The 23,604-nt window shown below is 46.3% G+C and overlaps 1 protein-coding gene and 1 long non-coding RNA gene across 10 annotated transcripts in view; one reads left to right on the top strand and one right to left on the bottom strand.

The window, feature by feature from the left end:
* TLK2 (tousled like kinase 2) overlaps positions 1–14,906 on the bottom strand; it is a 43,661-nt gene extending 28,755 nt beyond the window's left edge. Inside the window, exons 1-6 of one of the 9 annotated variants that reach the window (XM_031600949.2) lie at positions 14,697–14,906; positions 12,708–12,796; positions 10,910–10,975; positions 3,859–3,930; positions 1,575–1,644; positions 442–485 (exon numbers count right to left, since the gene is read on the bottom strand). In XM_031600949.2, coding sequence (XP_031456809.1) covers positions 442–485; positions 1,575–1,644; positions 3,859–3,930; positions 10,910–10,975; positions 12,708–12,788 — 333 coding nt within the window. In that variant the 5' untranslated portion in view covers positions 12,789–12,796; positions 14,697–14,906. Of the gene's footprint in view, positions 1–441; positions 486–1,574; positions 1,645–3,858; positions 3,931–8,228; positions 8,511–10,909; positions 10,976–12,707; positions 12,797–14,167; positions 14,387–14,416; positions 14,515–14,696 lie in introns of those variants that run through there. The other 8 variants (XM_031600944.2, XM_090125143.1, XM_031600946.2 and 5 more) reach the window with 8 other exon arrangements.
* Positions 14,907–15,230: 324 nt separating this feature from the next.
* LOC149914966 (uncharacterized) lies at positions 15,231–18,732 on the top strand. The gene is made up of 3 exons (XR_016460015.1): positions 15,231–15,367; positions 15,962–16,061; positions 16,668–18,732. It is a non-coding gene; the product is annotated as an uncharacterized LOC149914966 (long non-coding RNA).
* The last annotated feature ends 4,872 nt before the right edge of the window (positions 18,733–23,604 follow it).

The following is a 23,604-nucleotide window of genomic DNA, read 5'->3' as shown; positions in this document are numbered from 1 at the left end:
CTAATAAGCAGTTGATTTCTGACTCCAAGCTAATGAGTAAAATAAAGAACAAACTTCTGGGGCTGAGGGGTGGGAGGAGGCAGGTAGATTCCTTTGCATGGGACCTTGTATTAAAGTAGGTTTGCATACTAAGAGCTCAAATATCCTCATCCAAGATCCAGGTGCCAGGCCTACATTTAAATGACCGCTCTTCAAAATGAAAACCACAACTGCTTTATCAATTGTTCAAAGAGAAATTAATTTAAAAACCAGATTTCAAAAAATCTCCCATCCCCTACCCAACCACAGTTGGATGTATCAGGTTAACATCATCAATCAATTACTCCAAACTATTATTTAATATGATAGATCAGTAACAGCAGGCACATTACAGACCTCCATCTGCAGATTATACACAACACAAATTCAATCAGATTTCTCAATCTATGTAAAGATACTTACCTCAAAATAGTCACTAATTTTATGTCCTCTAGGAGTGCCTTTTCCTACAAAGAAAAATGAAGAATGAAAATCAAAGAGTTTATATATATATACACACACACACACACACATTAAGAACAGAAATTATGAAGTAGTTTTCTGAAAACTGCTCCTATACTTCAACACTCCTTTCCCTGTACTTCTTTAGGTGCAACACTGACCATAACAGAAGCTTCTAAAGAACAAAAGACTGCCCCAGGGTTACAGCTCTGTGCAGTTGTTGGGAGGGTTTAGAGTTGACAATTCAATTAACTCTCAATTCCAAACACGTCAAATCTAATCAAACATCATTTGTACTTGCTGAAGGACTTAAAAAACACGAAACCTCACTGGACATTCCACAGTTCTCCAAACTTTCCTTCGAGATGAGGGCAGAGCAAAGGGTACTTTTACCTCTACTTTACTCCATCACCTTCACATAAATTACTGCACATTAGCTTTCTCACAAGCATCCCTGTAAAAGTTAGAGAAATAACTAGCAGTGGCTTAATAGCACCTCGTTAAAAATTAGCCCTTCTCTCTTATTGTAGTGTTATCAAAGCCATTCTGTCAACACAATCCTCAGTACTTTGTTTTGAAGAATAAAAGAAATAAATCTGCTCCTATGCCCCATAGGAAATTCGAACTTGGACTGAAACACTCTGGTTCTTCTCAGTACTTTGAGTCAGCACTGTCTGCTTTATACTCAAGTACAGTTTGTTCCCTATTTGTTATGGTGAGAACCTCCTTTAACAAAGCAGGCATACGTCTCAAATAGGCAAGAGAGAGTACATCCTGTATTTTGAAGCCTGGCTGCGGTATACATAGTGACATGGGACCAGAACGACACTGCAGAGATGCCATATTAAGCCTTTGGGCAGTCTGTCCCAAAAAATCTAATCACTGGGCAAATAAGCTGAAGATGAGTGTTTTCCTGCCAATAAGGACAACAAGGTTCCCAGAAGAGAACTACACCATCATGGAGTAGTTCATAACAAGCTGCCTGACACACCCTTGAGAAGAGCCATTAGTTTCCTAAGACACTGACTGTGCAAAACGTACACAAATCACCAACCATTCAGAAATCCTTCAGCTGGGTCAGGAAAATGGATTACCTTGACTGGTCTCATATGCTTCTGCTTTCCTTTTTCTATTCCGCTGGTCATTCTGTTTTTTCTCGGGAGTCTGTTAAACAATACTTCAAAATTAACATTTCTGCAGTTATTCCAAAGTTTAAAGAAAATGCCAAAACACAATAATATGCTCCACATCCCCAGTGGCCATTTCATTTCTCTGGTGCATTTGCTTCTACTGCTGGTACTTAAAGGAACAATAGCTCTCAAAGAGCTGCTACCTCTGGATACAAGCACTGCAAAATGGACAGAACTCGGTTAGAAATTAGGTTAATTTCCTTCCCTTCCCCCCCCCCCGCTTTTTAGTTGCAATATGCCAGCCTCACAGTTAGCAGAACAAGTTCACATTAAAAAAATAAAAATAAAACAATCTGTGTAAACCATTTCAGGATGTCTGCAGAACTGGCACAAGGGGCGTAGGGTGGCTGAGAACAGCACAGTTCATTTTCCTGAAGCTGTTTGCACATGGCCGTCAGAACTGTGCCATCCATTGGTGCACATCTGCAACCTTGCACAAACAAAGGCAGAGTTCCCTGAGATGGCAGCCAGGAGAAAGCTGCCACAGATGCAGCACTTCATCTGGATTCAGTTTGTTTTGCATCTGTTCTCATTAAGGTGAGAGCAAAAGGGACCCTGGCACGGTGCATTCTGTGTCACCAGAGTCACATATGTGGCCAACCCTGCCGAGATCATGAGGAAACACAGCACTGGAAACAGCTCACCGAGGCTGATGGAAAGAAAGATATCTTGTCATTTCCATCACCATGTGATTAGAAAAAGAATCTCTTATCCATCCTAAAGAGTCCCAAATGATTTCCAAGCTACAGACTTTGCAATCGCTTCAGTCACTGCAAAACTGCAGCCCAGGGGCAGGAGGAAAACCACAGTGTGCAAAACAACACTGGGGGAGGGAAAGGCATGGGCAGAAAGTTTGTGGTAAACCTAAGCTTCGTGCTCTTTGGAAACCAAAGTCCAAAGTACCCTGTTTAAGACCTCTGCCAAAAGACTTGCTCACAGTAAGCACAGAAATCAATCTACCTCCTTTAATAGGATGAAAAGGACAAAGCTGACACAGCCAGAACCCAAACCTGGCTGCGTCCCCAGTGGATGCTGGACACCTTTGGTCCCACATCACCAACCAGGCCATTGCTGTCATGTTATCTTGGTAAGATGATGGAAGGGTTGTTAAGACTGAGGTGGCCACTGTGACTGCAAAGCACTTTTTAAAATTGAGAGGCTAAAAAACTCTGTAACAATCGAGAGAGTTGCTGCAACCAGCATGTGAACAAGTGAATGAAAAAGCCTCCTCAGTGATGAGCGAAGAGCAACTCATGTTGGAGTGACTGTAACAACACAAGCCCCACATTACAGCCTCCGTGGAATTCTAGGCATATTAATGAGAGTCAGTTTCAGTTGTTTTTCCACTCAAGTACATTTATATAACCAAAATTACACACAACATTATCTTTTATAGACTGAAAAGCCAGGAATGGAAGATTTGATTATGTAAGCTTGGTCAATTTAAATCACTCCACACAGGCTGATCAAAAATCAAGTAAAATAAGACTTAATGCTCAATCTTTCACTCTTAGCTGTACTTGTACAGATACTTTGTTCTTGAATGACTTAGCTTCACCAGACACTTCATATCAGTACTGCCACATAATAGAAGGAAATATGGCCCACAACTTACCTGGTAATTGGGTGGAAAGCTCTTTAAAGCCATAAGAAAATGGCCTTTAATTTGAGACACTGTTATATGAACATGTTTTAAAACAAAAAAAAAATTAACTCTGCTAAACACTACTTTAGCAAGTGTTTAGAAATAGCTGACACTAAAGCAGTGAGTTTAAATGGGGACAAAGGATCAATTTTCACCTCCCCACAATGCTAAAAGCGGTTCAAGAGAACACTCAGCTTTGTACAGACTTCTACAAATCCACATTTTAGATAGGTAAGGAAAACTTTCCCATTAATGCTCTCTGGCTTTTTGTTTGGCCAAAACTTCATCCAAAACCCACAAACAAATCACAATGCAGCTGAAAACAATTTCATAAGCTGAGTCTTATGAATATTGTGTTTTTTTGGGGTTGGACAAAATGTGTCTGTTGCAGTGGGAAGCTTCAAGAAGGGTTGTTTCAAAGCATGGTCCGAAGGCTGTGCTCACTTCCATAAAATTCCTTCTACATTTTCAGTCCCTTCTACATTTTCAATCCAATCGTGTTTAACTTAAACTGGATGACTGCTTGGGTTTGTGCCTGCTTACCTCCAGTTCTTTATCACTGAGAGAACCCACGCTGCATAAGCTCTGGTTGGAAGACTCGCTATTTAATGGACCCTAGTGGAAAACAAGCAAATATAGTTAGAAAATTTCCCTACAAGGCAGATACACTCTATCACACATTGCATCTCTGGGCAAACTATGCTGCACTAAGCCACGTGGATACAGCAGCAACATGGGTCAAATATCTATAACACATGGTAGTGCACTAAAAACTCCACAGGTCATGAGGAACAAGACTGAAGCCAGGCAGCTTTTTCTCAGTATTCTGATTAGGCTTTTGCAATTATGTCTATTTCTGCATCAGTTTAATTCCTATTTAACCACAGTCACAAAGCAGTCAGGGCTGTATTCACAAAGGTCTAAGACAGCTAACGGGCTTGAGAAACAAAGCTGCTGATCTGTTGAGCAGCAATAGTTCAAAGCACAGCTCTTTAGGCAAGCATCTGCTTGGCCCTGGCCAACTTTAGAGGCAAGGCGTACATTACTGATATCAGATGCTGGCAGTACCACCACTTTTTCTTTATTTATTTTTTAATGTATATTTTTTTCTACAAAGAAAGTGATCAAGTTGTGTTAACAGCAGTAAAACTCTCACCCACACGACAATCCCTCTCAGCAGGCTGTTTTATGGGCCCACAGCTGAACCGCCATAAGAGCAGTCGTTCCCAGCAAGCTGATGCACAAACCCAAGAGGCTGGAATAGCTTTATCAAAACAGTATCCAGATACCTACAAGAGTCTGACTGCATCTCTGCAGGCTCTGCTGGATACACACCTACACCTTTAGGTATCCAAGCATTTTGGAAAGTTATTTTCTAAAAAATCGCTATCAAAATTGTTTTTAAGAAAGAAAGAAAAGTGAATCATGCAAAGTCACTGTTTTAGCCTATTGCTCTGACACAAAAGTGTCCTCCCACAGCCCGAACTCAAGAAATGTAGACAAATTTGACAAAGATATAAAAACAAAATCCACAATTACCAATGGAACGCATTAACAGGAAGAATGACACGATAAAGCCATCTCTCCATTAATAACTTGTGAGCATCTTTTCCCGAAGATTCATTCTATTTTGGCATTCTTATTTTTGCAGTAAGCACTTCCCACCAACCAACCCTTCCTCAAGGCAAAGCCGCTTCTCATTACATGCTTGAACAGAAGACTTAGGGGAGGGTTAGTGCAGAAGCCTGAGCATCACAGAAGGATCCCACAATAGATTACTTTTGAGGGTAGCAGTTCTCCCTTCCCCACTTAGAAGAAAGACAACCTCCATACAATAAGCTTGTGACACAACCTAGCTATTACTAATCCCTTTTCCAAGCAGGCATCCACACAAAGCAACAGTTCTGTTTACCTTCTGTGTGACACTGTGAATGTTAACTAGAGAATTTGTTTCTCCTTAAAGGACACACTTAGTCGCTTCAAGGAAAAAATAAAAAATAGAAATGAAAAAAAACAACCCAAACAACCTACACTTGAACAACTCAAGAAGCTGCATGCTCAGGAATCTTGTTCAGAATCAAATTACTTAGGAACATGGCAGATGATATTCTTTAAGGGGGTCGGATGGAGGCCCCTGGAGATCATCTAGCCTAACCTCCTGCTAAAAAGTCCTGCACATTAGGCTGCACAGGAGCTTACTCCCTTCAACTCATTGTCCAATTAGCTCAAGACATTGCAATTAGCATAAAGACATTTCACCTCATGTCCTCAGTGATACAAAGCTTAACGTTTCATTGTGTCCTATACTAACAGCCAAGCTTTCCACACTGCCCCAGCCCCGATCCTCCCCACTGTGATGGGGCATAGATCTTACTGTTAGAACTCTTGGCTGTCCTGGCCATTTACTTCTTGGCCAACTGGACTTAACAGAAGTGCCAACACTAACCTTAAGCACATCCATGTGCTCTCAGTGATAATAAGCATAACACCTTATGGCAAACGTGACAGAAAGTTAACCTTCTCACCCATGTAAAAAGATTGTTTACAATCTACACAAATGCTGTCCCTCTACAATGCTTCACTTTCTCTCATGAAATCAAACCTGAGCAGCATGGCTGAAATGCCAATATTCCATGCGAGTGTGAAAGCCTGATTAGACACAGAAGCATCTCAGCCAATTAGCACTCGCTGGTCTCAGTCGGACAGGTTGGGGCTCTGACATCATGAAGATGAAAGTGAAAGTTGTTCCCGCATTTGCTCCAATTTCCTTGCCTCCATTTTGCACATGGATAGCAAATGACAAGAACAGCTGCTCCTGAAATGCCACATTTGAGCTTTTCAGGAATACTGTGGTTGAACGGATGTTCTCCATGGGGCTGAGCTGCACCACAACTAACCTGTAATAATAAGCTGATGAAGCCATCCGTAGTGAGAAACAATCCTAAGATTTTTCAGAAATCCAGGTTTAAACTCATGCAATCATAGAATCACAAAATGGCCTGGGTTGAAAAGGACCACAATGATCACCTGGTTCCAACCCCCTGCTGTGTGCAGGGTCACCAACCAGCAGCCCAGGCTGCCCAGAGCCACATCCAGCCTGGCCTTGGATGCCTGCAGGGATGGGGCATCCACAGCCTCCTTGGGCAACCTGTTCCAGTGCCTCACCACCCTCTGGCTGAAAAACTTCCTCCTCATATCCAACCTAAACCTCCCCTGTCTCACTTTAAAACCATTCCCCCTTGTCCTATCACTATCCACCCTCGCAATGGAATATTAAGATCGGGAACGCAAGCAGCCTCCAAAAATGCCTAATACAAAATCTCTAATGGCTTTCCCCCTCCAGAGGACAGCTATCTGTACTATTCCACATGTGCAATCTACTGTTCTAAAGGAGTTGGAATGAAACGCTTTTTTGCCATCAACAAAAGAGCAATTCCGTTCTGATTACAGATTCTCCCATTACTGTAGAACAAAGAAATAGAAATGGTGAAAAGGAACTGAGTACTTTGTTACAGAATCAGGAAAGCAAAGTTTTAGAGCTGTTTGTAAGTATCTGCAAGTTCACTGTCACATGTTTACTGATTTTGTGAACAAATGCAAAATCCTTTGTAGACAATTTTTGACCTAATTCCACCAAATGAGTTTTTGCTTCCCATGACTGCCTTCAAGTAGGCCTACAGCTTCTATTTATTTTACAGCAAAGCATTAGGCCTGTCTTACAGGTAAGAAGCTAAAGCATCTTGTTCGTGTCAAACTTAGCAAAAAAAACCCATTTGATCTGAGGTATTCAGACTACAAAAACAGAGTGCTCATTAGGATGCGTTGCACTTGCAGCAATGAAGATGCAGTACCTGGGATGTTTAAGGAGCACGGCCTAAGCCTCACTGCTGCTGCTCTTCTCTCATAGTTATCCAAGAGGAAGATGACAGTTTTCATGACCCTCCATCTAGATACCTACTTTCACACACAACCTCGTGTTATCAACTACTTAAAGCAACAGGTTTAGGCAATGGATATGAGAAACTATACAACTGAGTGTCTGCCCTTCAGTTAACAGCGAGGGAGCGCGTGTGCACACTAAAAAAAAAATCTTCAAATTTATGTTTTATCATTCCTGGCTGTTTATATTTAACTCAGCATCTGACATTGGATAAATGTTCAGTACTTAATTTAGCGTACCATTTTAAGTGGTCATGACACAAAAAGAATTAAAGGAATGAACCTGAATTTTGGGAAAAAGTAAGTAAGCAATGGCAAAGAATATCAACACCAGAATAAAGCTTGGAAAGCAGCAGGAGAGAGTAAACTTGCAGAAGTTCACACTGGAAGGGCTCATGAATTTTGTTTCTCGAATCATCTGCAGTGGCATCAGGCTTTTCTAGCAGTCTGCTTTGGGATAACACTGCACTTCTCTGCTCTCATTTTCAGCCCACTCACCCACTACACCCCAACAAGGGAAATGGCGATGGGGCTCAGCAAACATTTGAAATACGTGGGTCATCTGAAAGAAGCTAATAGTTCCTATGCTGTGTACCCAAATGACAAGCATAAGAACAGCACGCACTTCCTCCTCAATGAGGAATTTTTCTGAGATAAGCTGGCATGCTCTTTTCCCTTGTGATTCACCTTTCAACTGCTCTAAGTGGCCTACCTATGCACAATAAAACCTCCATGTTGAGAACTGGATGCAGGAGCAGCAGGCTCTTTCAAGACTCCCACTCAAAGGCAAGAATTAAAAACCTGTCCACTTACACAAGCTACTCAGTTAGTCATTTCTCCCTTTGCAAGAGCCCTGGGAATGCCACAAACGAGGCACAGTGGCTGAAGTTTCAATAGAAACAACTCAGCCTGATAATAGATCCCAATGCACCTCCTGTAACAAAGTTAGTCTGACTCAGGCCTCCCTTACCTACCTCCTGTTCAAGCCTACATACTGCCTCGCATGACTCGTGCATCTCCCCAGCCTCTCCAAGCTCCCAGACACGATGCTCCAGGCTCCTCTGCGCCTCTTCCGTTGGGCAGCCTCCATTTTGTGTTCTGCAACTCCTCATACTGGAAGAGAGCTCTAGGAATCCAAGCTGCCTAGCTGGAGTCTCACATGTGGAGTTACGCGCGTTGCAAAACTCTCTTGCTAACTCAGTGGCGGAGATCTGCTTCACTACCTCAGGCCAATGCAGCCCAAATTATTCTGAATTCTGCAGCAAATCAAGAGATTTCAAAGGGAAAAAGTCAGTCCTTTGTCGACTAGAAGTTACTGCTGACTCCACACAGGCTTACACCAAATAGAAATGCTTTTCCAGTCCCTCTAATCCATGGGCTACTCCACAAGCCAGGTTTAAGAAACATTTTCATCTTATTTCAAGAATCTCTGAAGTGTGAGAATTAAAGCCTGCTTCTAAAAAAGCTCAATGTTAACCATCATTATGGCCAATAATGAAGTCTCCATATCAGCTATATGCTACAAGTTTTTCTTTTTGCCCTGAGGAGTTAAGCTACCATCAGCCATGCTGTTACCTTCCCTTGTATATGATAGGTAAACAAATTTGTAACAGGATTTTCTTAAGTTCCATTATGCCTCAAGAGTTCTCTTAGAAAAAAAGATTATTATTTTACTGACAGCAAGTTGGACAGGAACATCACACAACTCAACTGGAATCTCAATTCAGGGGCAGGAACAGAACTGAGATCTGATAACTGTTTCTGAACTCTAGCAGCTAGACAATACATTTGAAATAAAGAATACTGCCCAAAGAAGTATCCAAACAGTTTTCAGCTATCTGGCACAAAGACCTGGCACTTCCTGCAGCAGCTGATAAATTTATATCAAAGGTTCAAAACTCTTATTAATTAGTTCCTCCAGTGGCATGTGACACCTGTCAGGGACTACCAGTGTGCAGCTCTGCTTCCCTCCAAAGAAAACAATTATGCTCATGTGTTAATTCTCAGCTTGGTAACTTTTGTTGCTAAAAACATTGCTAAGCAGACTACACAACTGGTTGTTCTTGAACTGATTGAGACTTTCTATTCTGCAGCATCAGAGAAAGGATTAAAAAAAAGCCACACACAAAAAAAAAAGCTGTTCTTTTTTATGAGCTGTTCTCTTTTTGGAGGCAGATGTTCTGCAACGTCAGTGACACTCTTCAGGTTATTTTCATTTTCCTCTTTGTGATACCTCAAAGAGAGAGGAAAGGGGAGCAGTAGCTGCCACCAACACCAATGCTTCTTCAGTTGTTTTACACAAAAGCAGACCCAGTCACCCTCTAGAAATACTTCAGCCTTTCTGTGTTTGTTACAGCAAAGTGGTGCACACAGCTTAGTTTAAAGACCATTTAACAATCATCTTGTAGCAAACACCCACAATGCAGACATGATCCAGCCTGGCTAAGCCTGAAGCAAACTATGCATAAGCACATGAATTCACCCATCACAGCTACCTATTCCAACCCTGATCCAGCAGAAGTCTCTGAAAATGACACCCATCCTTGCGAGCTAACCCACGTGGTACCTTAACAGACAAAACTAAACGATGCCATCTCCAGAAACAAACTCTTTTTTGCCTTCTGTACCTCACGACCCAAGGAAGATGCCCAAGATGACTAGCCAGAATAACATCTCAAGTGAACATGCTTAAATTTCTCCTATATACGTAAACACAAACTAGAGCCAGATAAACAAGAATACTTGTAGATGTCAGACAGTCACATGTTAATTCAAGGACTTGCTCTGTGAATCTGGGGGAGAATGGCACTTCACCATATGGCAGGAATAGATAGCTTCAGAAAGCTGGCGATGCTTTAGATATCTGGTGACCTGGATGCACCACAAGGACTATCACAGTTGCCTAGAAACATCCCTTGCTCATAAATTCCATGTGTTAACTCCAAGCTTCTAGAGAAGTATATTCTCCAACTACTAAGAAAATTCATCACAGTCTTGCAACAGAAGACTGCAAGCGACCTCAGCCATTGGGTTGTGCCTTCAGCCACCACGGGAGGTGACGGCCCACGGCTGCTTCCAAAACAGTTTAGGATTTCTGTGCTCTACTACTGTTACTGGAAGGCACTCACAGAATCCTGTGTTCCTGATGGCTAGGAGCATTTTTTTTCCTCCTTTCTAGACCAAAAACTTATTCTTGATCAGCTTACTTGGAATTGCATGCAGATATTCTTTGCTTGCAAACAAGAAGGAAAAATAGGCTTTAAAGCTGCAGTTATATGAAAGATGCCAACTAGCACGTCAGTTTTATGCAGGCTCAAAACATACCCTGTACTTTTCAACATTAAAGAAATGTAACTGAGCACACTGAGCAGCACAACAAGCCAATGGAAGGCAGGAAGCTCAGAGCTGTAACTGCCTGCTGCATTTACCCAATAGGAGAGCATCTAAGAAGACATTTCTTCCTTTTATGCAATAAACAGCAACAGAATACCTCTATCCCAGGAGGATGTGCCAGTCCCAGTCCCACTAGATGGCACTAATTTACTCTAGGTAGCTTTCCTTCAACATTTAATTGGAGAGAGCTAAAAATCTTAGTTGAATCACACAAATTGTATCACAGCTTTCCCAACACATTCCCTTGAAGACAGTGACCTACCAATGCCAGTGCGGAGCATGACGGACGGAGACTTGGGGGGGTAGGGAGGGAATTTGAAGCACCAACCTGGGAGGGAATGTAGTATCTGAGATTAATATTGCAACCAAGACTTGCTGCAACATAGTAGAGTCATGCTAATTCATATCAACGGTTGGCTGATCTATTGCAAATTAGCAAGTATATCAATATATATTGTGTAATGCACTTTAACAGTTTACTGACCAACACAAGGTAATACTGCACAATAACAGGGAAAAACAAAACTCAGTGAAGAGCTTTGCTTAAAGCATGCTCTCTAAGAAATGAGGGCTTATCACTTGAATTTGTTTTAGTAACAAAATGATTTGTTAATAGCCACCTGAACAAAGTAAGGGTGCATACTGCTTCTAGACTGGACACCACAGAACACAATTTAGACTTGCTTTCCTATATCCTTTAAAGCTTATTCCTTTAAAAGGAGCAGTTCCTAATGTTTTTCAAGAGCACTGAGTATGTTGGCACTCTTTTAAACAAAGGCAGTCTCTATGAATTTAAGTCTTAAGAAAGTTGTTTGACTTTATTTATACTCTACCTACACTGGGAGGAAGAAGCAAGAACAGATGAGAAAGTACATAAAAAGTTGTAATGCTGTATAAAGCATCTTTCAAGATCGTAACTACATTACAGAGCATAAACTTGTAAAAGCCCTGAGATCAGAAGTCGTAACAGTGGGAAAAAGATCAAAAAAGCCCACATTCCTACTTCAGTAACTGAAAGTTACTCCTTAATGACTTTAGTGTTAATCACCTTCACTACACTGCTTTCAAAACTGGATCTTTTACTTCTTCGTGCTCTCTTCCAAGACTTAACCTTGTCTGAGTTCTGGCTGAAGTACATAAAGAAAAAGTATGTACTCAAACTAAACCAATTTAAAGCTCTGATTTACTATCAGTTTTTCTAATGCAAATCTACAAAACAACGCTAAGAGGCTTCCAAAAATTCCATTGCAAAGATGGTGTTTTACCTTCCACCTTTCCGTTGTTCAAAACTCAGCACCTTCATGAAAAATAAACTCTTTATCACTGACCTAGTTTAAAATGAGTTCTGCCACCATTTCATTGCTCAGAGAGGAAATCAATTTAGCACTACCAACAACATCTGGTGAGCTAATAACTTAATGCTAGCATGTCCAGCAGCCACACAATGTTGTTGGGTGTCTCACCTAAGAAAATCAGCTACTGGGTAGTTTTGAAGTTGTACGTGAGGACAAAGATGGGATTTACCAGCAGGTTGTGGATCATTGATAGGGGAAAGTTTACCTTCAAGTACTTTGGGGTGTGTTTCATGCAACCAAGTAAGTAGGCAATTTCAACACGTTGTACCCACAAAGAACTGCATGTACAAATTCCTGAAAATATTCAGCCTGGTTACATGTTGTATTAAACACAATCAACTTGAAACTGTATCTCACAAGGGGCCAAATCCAATTCCCAAATACATACTAGGAGAAAGGAAGAGACAGGTAAGATTCCCAAAGACAAAGATGTCCTTTTTTAGTGGAGTGCAAGCTGCCTTAAGATGGAGCAACTCCTGAGAACTTATTTGGAACCCCAAATCTTCCATATAACAGTGCATCTGCTCATAGAGATCCCATTTTCATTCCTCTTCAACATACTTCAGACAAACAGCAGTCAAAACAGAACTATGGATACAAACACATCCTGCTAGCAAAGCAAAATTAGCAAGGGAGGGAAGAAGAAAAGAATGCAGTGCAGGATGTCAGGATGTCATGCCTTTCACTGAAGGTATCTGTACTCACCTTAGCAACACCAACTCCAGTAAACCTGGCCTCCAGTAGTTCCTGCCTTCGTGGGTCCAGGCTATGCAATTCTTCCATCATTTCTGCTGCTGTGGGAGAATAACGTTCAGATTATGCAATGCAAGGAAAGGAGAGATTTAAGATTCCGTGCCACTGACAAGACTCAAAAGTGCCTGTTTTGAAGCATAACCACGTAGAGAGCATTTTCTTGCAAGAGAAATACGAGATTACCATGCAATAACAACATGATTTTGTCACCATATTACTGTACGTAAACCACAACCCTGATGGAGAGGTTCATCTTCTCTCTGTAGCACCAGCCATTTCAAGATCTCTTAATCCAAGAAACCAATTATGTCACATTCTCCCACTGGATGCTTTATTAAAAGGAAAACACAGGACCAGAGCGTTATGACTAAAGGCTTCACAGCTTCCCATCCATCCTGCATGACTAGGAGAAAAAAAAGCAAAGATCCTCATCCCAGAATTTATTTTTGGCCAACCCCTAAAACAGAAGGTCTCCCAAAACTCCAGATTTCACCGATGACAGCTCTGGTTCTTCCAAGCACAGAAAGGGGCTGTCAGAGGGAAATAATGCATGTTTACATCTCCCTGTTACGAAGTACTGGATACCCCCAGCTGCCTCTCTGCACTGGATGTACCTGGGGTACCTCTCAGCAATCTGATGCTATGGATGCCATCACTTAAGGGGTTCAGAAACAACCGACCAAACAAGCACTGTTGTGCAAAGATACGAAGAATCATAAAACGTAAAATGCAGACACTGAACTACCAAAAAAAAAAAAAAAAGGGACTAATTTCAATTTTCATTTTGACTGCGAATCGCATCTTCCCAAATGCACCAATCAAGTCCATCATTTCCAGAAATGTCTGTTCCAGTTTCAGTTCCCAGACGAAGGTAGGGAAAAAAAGAGACAGAAGATGAAGATTTGCTGTATAAAGAAGCGTATGTGAGGAGGAAAGTTCCTGAAGGGCAGCAAGTGCCCTCTAGATCAGGCAGCATACAGTTGTTCCTTTTATTAACTGTCCATTTTGTCCCTGCTGTTTCCTCCAAACGCTGCAGCTCTAAGTTACAGAGGGCTCAGTGAATCAATCATTCACAAGCGCTCTCCCCAACCGGCAACGAGCCTCAACAACCAAACGCAGTCACCACAGAACCCCATTTCTACTATTTGCTCCAACAAAGCTATCAGCCTAGTTTTCAAAACAGGAAATCTGTGCAAGGAGGAAAATGACAGGCGAGCCCTAAAGGTGTTCAAGAGCTCCGTTCTCCTTTATGGGGAGGGAACAGCGAGGATGCCGGGCTGGGGAAGGGGCAGCCCGGCTGGGAAGGGACCGCACCAAACCGCCCCCAGCCCGGAGCCCCTCTGCCCGCAGGGGTCTGGGGAATGCCCTCCTCCACCCACCCACCCATCCCTGGTGGCAGCGGACGGCATCACCTCCCTGCCCTCCTCCCGACGGCTCTTAGGGGCGACGCGCGGCCCCTCTCTCCAAACACGGGCACGCGTTGTTCGAGCAGCCTGCCCAGCCGCTGCACCGCCTCGGCCTGCCTCCTCCCGTCACCGCCTCACTGCCAGGCCGGGGATCCAAAGGCCGTGCCCACCCCTTCACCTCCTCACCGCGCTCCCTCAGGGCCGTCCCCGTTCTTATCCCCCCCCCCCCCATCCAAATACACCCCGACACCCCACCGGGGCCTCGCGTTGATCCGAACACCCGCGGCCCAGGCCTCGCTCCGCCGCCTCGGGGCACGCACAGGCCGCGGCCCTTCCGCCTGACCCCGGCCCGGCCCCGCCGCGGCCAGCAGCGGCCAGCGCTCCGCCGCCACCCCGCCCTCCCTCCCCCGGTGGTCGCAGCCCGCCGCCCCCTCCGCCCCCACGGCCCACGGAAGGTGGGGGATCCCCACCGCCCCCCCCTCTCCTCCTCCTCCTCCTCCTCCCTCCTCCTCCTCCTTCCCCAGGCTTCTCTCACCTGGTGCTGCCGCTCGTGCCGCCGCCCCGCCGCTCCTCTCCCCTCCCGCCCGGGTCCGGCGCTCCCCGGGCACCGCTCGGATCCCGCCGCCGGGGGCAGGAGGAGGAGGAGGAGGAGAAGGAGGAGGGAGGGAGGGAACCTGCTGCTGCTGCTGCTGCGGCGGCGGCGGCGGCGGCGGCACGGGCGGGAGGGGGAGGCCAGGGGCGGCTCCGCGGCCTCTCGTGAGCCGCCGCCGCCGCTGCGGGCGCCGGGGGGAGAAGGGCGGAGGGGAAGGGAACGGGGCGTGGGGGGGGAGGGGGGGGTGGAAGGTAGGGGTGGAAGGTGGGGGCGAAACGCTCGGTGTGCTGCGGGGCGGGCGGCGGAGCGGGGATGGAGCTAGGCCGCGGATCCCCGGCCTCGCGTAGAAATCTCGGCCGAGCGCGGCGCGCGAAGGCCGGCGGAGGCGGCGAGGCCTCGCGGCAGGACAAAGGCCCGAGGGAGGGCTCGGCGGGTGCGGCGCCCGGGCAGGTGGGGGGGTGGGGGGTTTGTGGGGGGGGTGGCGGCGGAGACCCTTCGCTCGGCGGGGGCGGCGCGGTGCGGGCAGGTGCGGGGCCGGTGCTCCCCCTCCCACCCCTCCCCCTCCCACGGCGTTCGGCCCGGCCCGGCCCGGATCGATTGGTGCACACACACTGGTGAAAGCGCGCGGCGTCTCGCGAGATTTGCACGGTGGCGAGAGGGCGGAGGGGGGGGGGAGGGCAGGTCAGCACGGGAGGGGGGAAGGCGGGGGGGGGGGGGGGGGGCAGGTCAGCGGGGGGCGTGGCCTCGAGTGGGATGGGGGCGGGGCTTAAAGGGAGGGAGGGGCCGCAGCCCGGCCCTGGGGTGGGGGGGCAGCAGGTACGGAGGGGTGGGGGGAGGGGCGGGGCGGGGCTGGGGGCGGCCTATGGGGGTCAGGGTCGGCTGTGGGGTCAGCAGGCTCAATGGGGGGGGTGGGCAGGGCTGGGGGTCAGACAGCCCTGGGGGTGTTTGTCCCTCCTTAGGGGTGACCTGACCCCCCCAATCCCCTTCCCAGGGTGTCCTTAGAGGCAGCTGGGGGGGGGGGGTCTATGAGGGGGTGTCCCCATCCTCCCCAGCCAGCAGTGACCCCGCTCCCAGGAGCAGCCCGATCCCCTGGGCTGAGGGCATCCCGGTGCCCCCAGGCCCTGCCCTCCCCCCTTCGTCACCCCCGCAGCCCCCCAGGATCGTGGTCTAATCCTAAATGCACCCCCGCCCCCCAACCCCCCCCCCAGGATCCAGGCTGCCCCTCGCATCCTTTCCTTGGGGCTGACGGAGCCATCAGGCACAGCCCGGCGGTTCTGCGCTCACTGCTGCCTTTCTAAGGCCAAGACGGTGCGATTGGGAAAAAAAAAAAAAGGGGGGGGGGGGGAGGGGGGAGATGAGAAAGAAGAGAATCAAAATGCAAAAGGCTCTTCCAGAGGCGGCGTGGCAGCGCGGTCGCCCCTTTGGCTGCCGGTGCAACCTGCTCTTCTGCAAGGCTGAATCAGCTTTCTGAAAAGGGAGCGAGGAGGAGGATTGACAAAAAAAAGAATTAAAAAGAGGAAAAAAAGAAAAAAAGCAGCACGTCGGGAAATGGCCAGGCCTGTCCGAGGGGAGGCAGGCGTGGATCAGTGATGGGATCTGCATTGGGTTGGGGTGTCAGAGCCCAAAACCGAGCACCCAAAGCAAAGCCCATCCGACAGCGGGAGGGGGGGGTGAAGGGGAACTGCTGAGCTTCAGCCCTGGAGGGGGGGAAAAAAACCACCGTTCCTGCAGCACCATGGGGGGGAAGCTCTGTTATTTTGCACTCGTTCATTTATCGTGCTCCGAGCCCGGCGTTATTCGTTAACTTCGTGTTGCAAATGGCTTTCCGAGGCGCCTGCCTCATCTCACAAGCTGGGTTTCCTGTACTTTAATCTGCTTTTTTGTTCTTTTCTTTTTTTTTTTTTTTTTCTGTAGAAGAGCCACTCCAGCTTCAGCTCCCGCTGCGTGATTCACGTTTTCACCATGGCCAGCAGTAGGAATTTGTTAAAGAAATAAATAAACGACCTGCTTTCCTTCCTTCTTCCCCCCCACTCTTCCCCCCCCCCAGAAAAAAATGAGGAGACATTCTAGGGTAAATATTCCATCAGCTCCTAAACTAATCACAGCCATTTAGGGGAGCGCTAATTAGTACCATTTGCAGTTAGCGTGGCTCTAAAGGATGTATACATTTCATTTGTTTCCGTTTGATTTTGGGTGGAGGGAGGAGATACTCTGGGGGGCTGTTGGACCCACGAAGGGATCCCAGCATCCACGGACTGAGCTTTGAATGGGGCAGTTTGTGATCTGACCAGGAACCAGATGCTGCACCGCTGAATCCGCCGCTCTGTGCCCCATCTTTGTGTTCTGGAGGAGTTGGGGGTCATTTTGGTGGGGAAGCTGGGAGGCTGAAGGTTCCTCGATACCTGGAGCACGTATTTCAAACACAAACGTTTTCTCCAACACAGTCGGAGCCGTGGGTGGTTACTTTAGCAATAAGCTGAGGTCACACCATCCTCCTGTGCCTTGCCAAAATGGTTGGGGTATGCATCGTAGAGCCCCATCTCTGCTGCAAAGCCAAACGCTGTCCTCCCCAAATTATCTTCCATGTAACACCTGCAGCCACAGCTCCTTTCCAAGACACCAAACCAGCTCCCATAGGACGAGGCAGCTCACCTTTCTGTGCTGTGGAGGGGAAAGGAATCAACAGGTAACTGCATTTATGGCTGTGGGCAGAAGTTATGGAGAATTCCTCTAAGAGCATCGTGTGCTGTCAGCAAAGTGCCCGCTAGGTTTGAGGGACAGACAGTCCCACTAGTTGGCTTCTGCAGGAGGTCAGCAATGGGACTTTTCCCCCATCAGAGCCTCTAAGTCAGAAATCCTGGAAGTTTTCCTGCTGTATTCCATCACAGCACCATCCGTCCCCATGCAGTGTTTCCTTTCTTACTGCCCAAGCAAGCCTGTGTGCCCTGGCACAGCAATGGGCTCCAATGTAAAAATGGATTTATTGATGATAAGACATAGTTCAGCTCGGGTCTTTGTTATGGCATTCTTTCCCATAGGACTTAATACCTCAGATTCAGACTCAGCAGAAATATGGTGGTTTTTTGTTGTTGTTGTTGTTCTTTTTTTTGGCGATTCCAAGTGGTTGGGATGTGGAAAAATTTAAACATGTTGTATAAGATGATTTCCAATTCCATTTGAAACTCTAGCCTAAAATATGAAGATACTACTTTAAAAAAACATATAAACACAATAAAACAATAAGAAAATGAAGTCTGGTTATCTCAACGCCACAGTATTCAGTGGATTTGGAGTAGTTGGATCTCTAAGAATCCTCATGCAATAAACCTTCCATTCTTCACTCAATAAACCTGCACAGCTCACAAACACTCCTTGCTTTTCCCCCATTTCCACGTGAGATGCTGCAGCTCCGACACGCCGGTCCTTTTAGAGGAGCTGCTTTGAAAGCTGGCGGGCAGGATGGCTATGAGCAATGCAGGACGTACAGGGCTGACCAAATATTATCTCATCCGTGGGGGCAAGCCAGCCCTCCTACACCCTCAACCGTGCCAGATCCCTCTCATACAGCATCCTGCTCTCCAGGTCTGCCATCAGCCAGCAGCAATGTTTCCTGCTGCATCCCCCCGTGGCAGCACTCCCGTTTTCTCTCCCTGGATGTCAGCAATATCTTTGGCATGTTACGCTTCTATCACGGTTTGGAAGAACTACTCGGCTGCCGCAGCCATTTTGTCACTGAATTCAACTGGAGCTTCCTCCAGCCAGCACCGAGCTTAGCAAAAAGGAGAGCAAAACCTTTGCATCGCTGCTGTGCTCTGAACCAACGTTAGATTTGGCAAAAACGCGCTGAGATTTTAGAGATAAGGCAACGCAGCGTCTAACAAGTTCTTTGTCATGAATTTTGAAGATAAAATATCAGAAGGTTGTTATCTTTTTTTTTTTTTTTTTTCCGTGTTATCAGTGCTTTGCCTTTGCTTTCCAGGCTTGTAAAAGATTCTAACTGCATTTTTCCTCGTGTTTCTGTACAGCCATGAGGTGTAGGAATGCACTGACATAACGTAGCACACAGAAAAAGAAGAGCTGAGATCCCTCTGTGATAGCAGGAATCCGGGACCCGAGGAAAGCACCAAATTGCCTCAACCTTTAAAGCATGAAAGCTGTCATCGGTGATCTCAAATCTGGAAATTTTACAGCTGTTGAGATGGAAAAAAACAAAATCAGTTCACTCAACAGGTTTCTTATGGATTTAGCACTGGAGGATGATCTCACCTCGAGGCATCACATCCAGAAGAGGCCAAGCCCTGCCTGCAGAGCAGGCTGTCCTACCGAGCTGCAACTGGAGAGTTTGTGGGCGTTCAAAAGAGCTCACCCCCGTGTGGATTCTCTAGTGTGTAGAAAGGCTCCAGCACAGCCCTTCCCTCACTAGGAAAGTTAAAAGGGTCTCTTCTCATTTTCATTAGACGGGAAGAAAGCTGCTCCAAGATAACATGCCATCACCTGACTCCTTCCTGAGGCCATTCGGAGCCTCCGCCCTCCCACACAATGGAGTTTATCTAGGAGGTTGTTCCTGCCCCTCCCTCTGTCTACACCTCCAGGTATCCCATTAGGGAGGCTCTGATACCCGAACCCAGTAGGAAAGCATCCAGCTCACACAATCTCCACGCTTGCAGCAAGCAGAGCACAACCTCAGAGCGGTGCCTGAGCCAAGGCAGCGCGTGTCCTGCCTGCCTGCCTGCCTGGAGGAAGCACCCCAGCCAAAACTCACAGGTAGGATATGAATAGCTCCGTGATCACGTTCACTTCCCCAAAGCACATGGCATCAGTGAAAACCATTGTTTGTTCTGCACGCTCCTGAAATGGTGTGATTTTCCTCTATGTGCCAGCATGTCCCCGTCCTCATTCACTACTACTTCCTAGAATACAAGAGAATATTATTCTCGGCAGGATTTGTCCTCTGCTTCTCTTCCTCCTGCTTAAAACAGGCATAATAACACCCTACCTTACAGGGATTTCTGAAAGCCTCTATTAAACAAACTGCTCTCAGATTTGTGTCAGAGGAAAATTAAATCAACATCCCATTGTAAAGCTGGAGTTACTGCATGCATATCTCTGGCAGTATATTCAGCCTCATTGTGAGCGTGTGTAAATACATACCAACCTTCACAACGAGGGTTGTCTCAGTAGGGAAGAAGTCACTACAGAAGTTAAGGAAGACTTAGATTTAGTTTTCCATGCAACCTTGATCGACCTCTTCATATCCACCCTTGGTGATGAATACAGGAAAAATGTACAGCTGTGTAATTAAAGTCTGTAGTGAAGTGTATCTGATAAGGTGGTTCTGTCTTGACGAGGGGGACCAAGAACAGTGCCTGGTGCTTGGATAAAGCAGTAGCCTGAGGGGAGATGAGCCATTTTTTCCTCTAAATGAGGAAACTCATCCACTACCCCCAGAGAAGGGTGGCACGGGGCACCTCTCCACCTCCAGCTGTGCAGAAGATGCCCAGGTACGCCTCATGCACAGCGGTGTGAGCCTGGCCCCCACAACTCAGGACTGCAAACAGCAGCTTTCCACTTCATATCAGCTGAAAGAGCGTTTTACAAGCCAAAGGTTTGGCTTCAAATTGGCCCCAATACTCCTCAGCCCCCAAATGAAGTGAAAACCTGAGAGCTATAAGAGTCCTTCGGACTACGAAACATCAAAACAACCTGAATACAGCAATCATGCTAACTCTCCTCCCCCAAATCAAGCTGCTGCTCACATGTTCCATGCTGCTGCTTGCAGTGAAGACTCTGGGGCTTCTGCATTGAATGAGTCAGGGTAGCAGGGTCCAAATCTCACTAGGCTGTTCTTTCTTCCTGGAAACACCATGAGCCAACAGGCTGGCAGCTCCAGGTATGTGCTAGCAATCTCTGCCATCGCTGCTTTCCAACCACAACCAGGTCCCACTCATCCAACTGTTGTCACATCTGTGTAGGGGTCAAAAACCGTATTTTCAAAACCAAAAGCCTTCTGAGGGACGACATCTCCAATCACACCCATCACTTCAGGGCTCGCGCTCTCCATACAAAGGTAGCTGTATTTTACTTGATTCAAATTAGCACTGCTGTTGCCTGCACAGATAATTTCCTGCCGTGTGTCCCACTTTCTCTGCAATACAAGCTCCCATTCTGCAAGGCAGTTAAGCACAGGAACTTAACTGCCTTCAGCAGGAGTTAAGGACAAACTTCAGAGCTTTGCTGATTAAGCACAGAATTGACAATTCCCTTCCCTTTAGAGCACCATGCTTCACAGGAGCCTCCTCCAAAAACTCATCCCTCCTCCCTGCGCTTCTAATAATTTCTATCATGCCCTGAAAGCGTATGTGACAACATCACTAAGAGAGAGCCCTACAGATAGCTGTACAAAAAGATGTGTGCCAAGCACACACCCCTGTCTGGGAGGATGAATAGCTACAACTGCAAAAGTGGTCCTGGGCATTCAACACATTCTCCCAATCCTTAAACACGCTTATTCTCTTCTGGAATGATTTTTCTGTAATGTGGCACCAAATCAAAAGCAGTTGCACTGCTCAGATTGACAAATAAGGTCCAGCTGGCTGACAGGAACAAAGAAGAGATCTCTTCCCATCCCTGCACGACTCAGTTTCCCTCCATCCATCTTTACAGAGATGGAGGGATGCCCACCAAATCCCTCAAGGTGACCCCTTCTGCCTCGTCTCCATCAGCACGCTCACTTCCAGGCACTATAACCTGTGCGTATCTCATTTGTGCTCAGGAAAAGCAGTTGTTTGGTTCTGTGATTCCTGTAGGGAATATGACTGCAAAGCAGCCAAAGGCTCATCCCACCACTGACAACAAAGGAAGCTCGCTCAGCTTTGGTTACAATGCAGAGACAAAAGCCACAGGCATGCATGGAGGTTACTTCTACTCACACCTCTTTCATTGAAAACAATCAAGTTTCATTTATCCTGGAGTTCTGCAAGTAACTACACAATCAGAAACGGTGGTGACATATCCTGAGATGGCAGAGCCAAAGCATTTGGAAGAGAAGACGATTGTGTCTGCTCTCAGAAGCATTTGGTGATTACTTCTTGTAGCCATAAACATTCTTAAGGGTGACTGCTGTCTCCTACATCCCTGTGCTGTGAGGGAAGCTCTAACGTTCACTGGAATTTGCAGAGTATTTATTTTTGAAGTGAGAGTATCAGAAGCACTCTCAGATTCCTGCTCTCTTTGCCTTGCTCCCCTTCTGCCCCCCAGGTTCCAGATCTCACCTGTGAAATCTGGATGCTTTGGGAGGAAATACATACCTGGGGAGGCAAAGCGTTCCTTGCTACTTGCTGGAACCCTCAGCATCACAGCTGGATTGAAAGCCCTTCTGAAGGATTTTTTCAGGCTCAGCCCAAGTCATGGGCGCAGTGCCACAATCCCTACACGAAAGGACTATGCAACGGGTCAGAATTGGTGATGATAAGATTCCCTTCCAGCCAAAACAATCTACAAACATGCAACGAAACCCACCATCCTCTGGCAAGAGCCAGGACCAGATTTTCCGAAGTACAACAATGTCTGGCTTCAGAATCACAGGGGCAGTGCCTCTGAAGAGCAATGAAATCATCTCTTCTGCCTGGGAGGTTCGACGAGCTATGCTGGCAATGCCTGTCAGCTACAGACCACAAGGCTGGAGCACTGGGAACAAAACTTGAGCAGATGTGCTCAGAATTGCTTTAAAATTAATGTCACACTGCTTAAAAGATTAAAAAAAAAAAACCAACAAAAAACCCAACAGTGAAATGTAGTGAAAGTAAACTCAAGAAATCTTTGCACACACTGGAAATACATTGTGCAACCCAGCCTGCTCAGCAGGCTCAAAGTGGGAATGGCAGAAGCTGCTGCAAGTCAGGACCAAGGAACCTGAGCAGAGCAGTGTGGGAGGCAAGGCCTGGAGTTGCAGGAGTGTAGCAGCTACAGAGAGAATGGGAATTGACAGACATTAATACATGAAGCTCAGATGGTATCTGTCTGTAGGAAGCCTAGCTCAACTCAAGGCCATTAACTTGTTGCTCTCTGAACAGCTCCATAAGGACTGGAAGCTCGTTGGCCCAACTGGTTTATGTTCAATGACTGCTTAAAGATTACAGCAGTATGAAGAACGTTGAGAAAGGTGCAGAGCTACTTGAATGGCTGCAGGCTCACAGGGCTGCAAGTTTTTGCATGAAGCCCAGGTCAAAACCAGGCAGACAACTGGGATGCAGCCTTCAAAGTAGAAAGAAATAAATTACTAGTCTTCATTTCTTCCCTTTCAGGAGTTTGAACTTAAAGGGGAGTCCGTCAACTTTAAATAAATCCTGTTCATAATTAAAAACATATTTTCCTGTGCTGCATGTAAGCCCCTGGATAATTAATAAGGCATTTTTCAAACTACTTTAATTCAGGCTAATTAAGCTGCTTGTTTACTCCAGTAAATAATTTTTCTTCCAGGGGGTTAAAGCAATCCCAGGAGGTGGTCTCCCTCCAAGGTCCAAGAAGGAAAGGACCCCAAGGAATTGCCCAAGGCACCACTAGCATACAGAGGTGTTTCACAGCAAGCAACAGAGCTGGTTACACAAATCACATCATGTCAAACCCTCACTGCACTTCTTTTGCTAAGCCTGATTTTTTGCCTGAATAAGACGAGGAGACGTGAAGTTGCTCAGCTCCTAGGGGCCTTGAAAAGCAGTTTGCTTTGACTTTGAGTTCCCAGCCTTGCTGGGGACCACACTTTGTAAGCCTAGCACAAAAACATGACAGTGGCTGCATAACTCCTGGGTTGTGTCAAACATTTGGCCAATGGAAGATAAATATGTTAGAGGCA

Source organism: Phasianus colchicus, chromosome 26, assembly GCF_987193195.1.
Source record: "Phasianus colchicus chromosome 26, bPhaCol1.hap1.1, whole genome shotgun sequence".
Lineage (NCBI taxonomy): Eukaryota > Metazoa > Chordata > Aves > Galliformes > Phasianidae > Phasianus > Phasianus colchicus.
The sequence above is the reverse complement of the archived record's forward strand: the minus strand, read 5'-3'. Positions and strand labels throughout refer to the sequence as shown.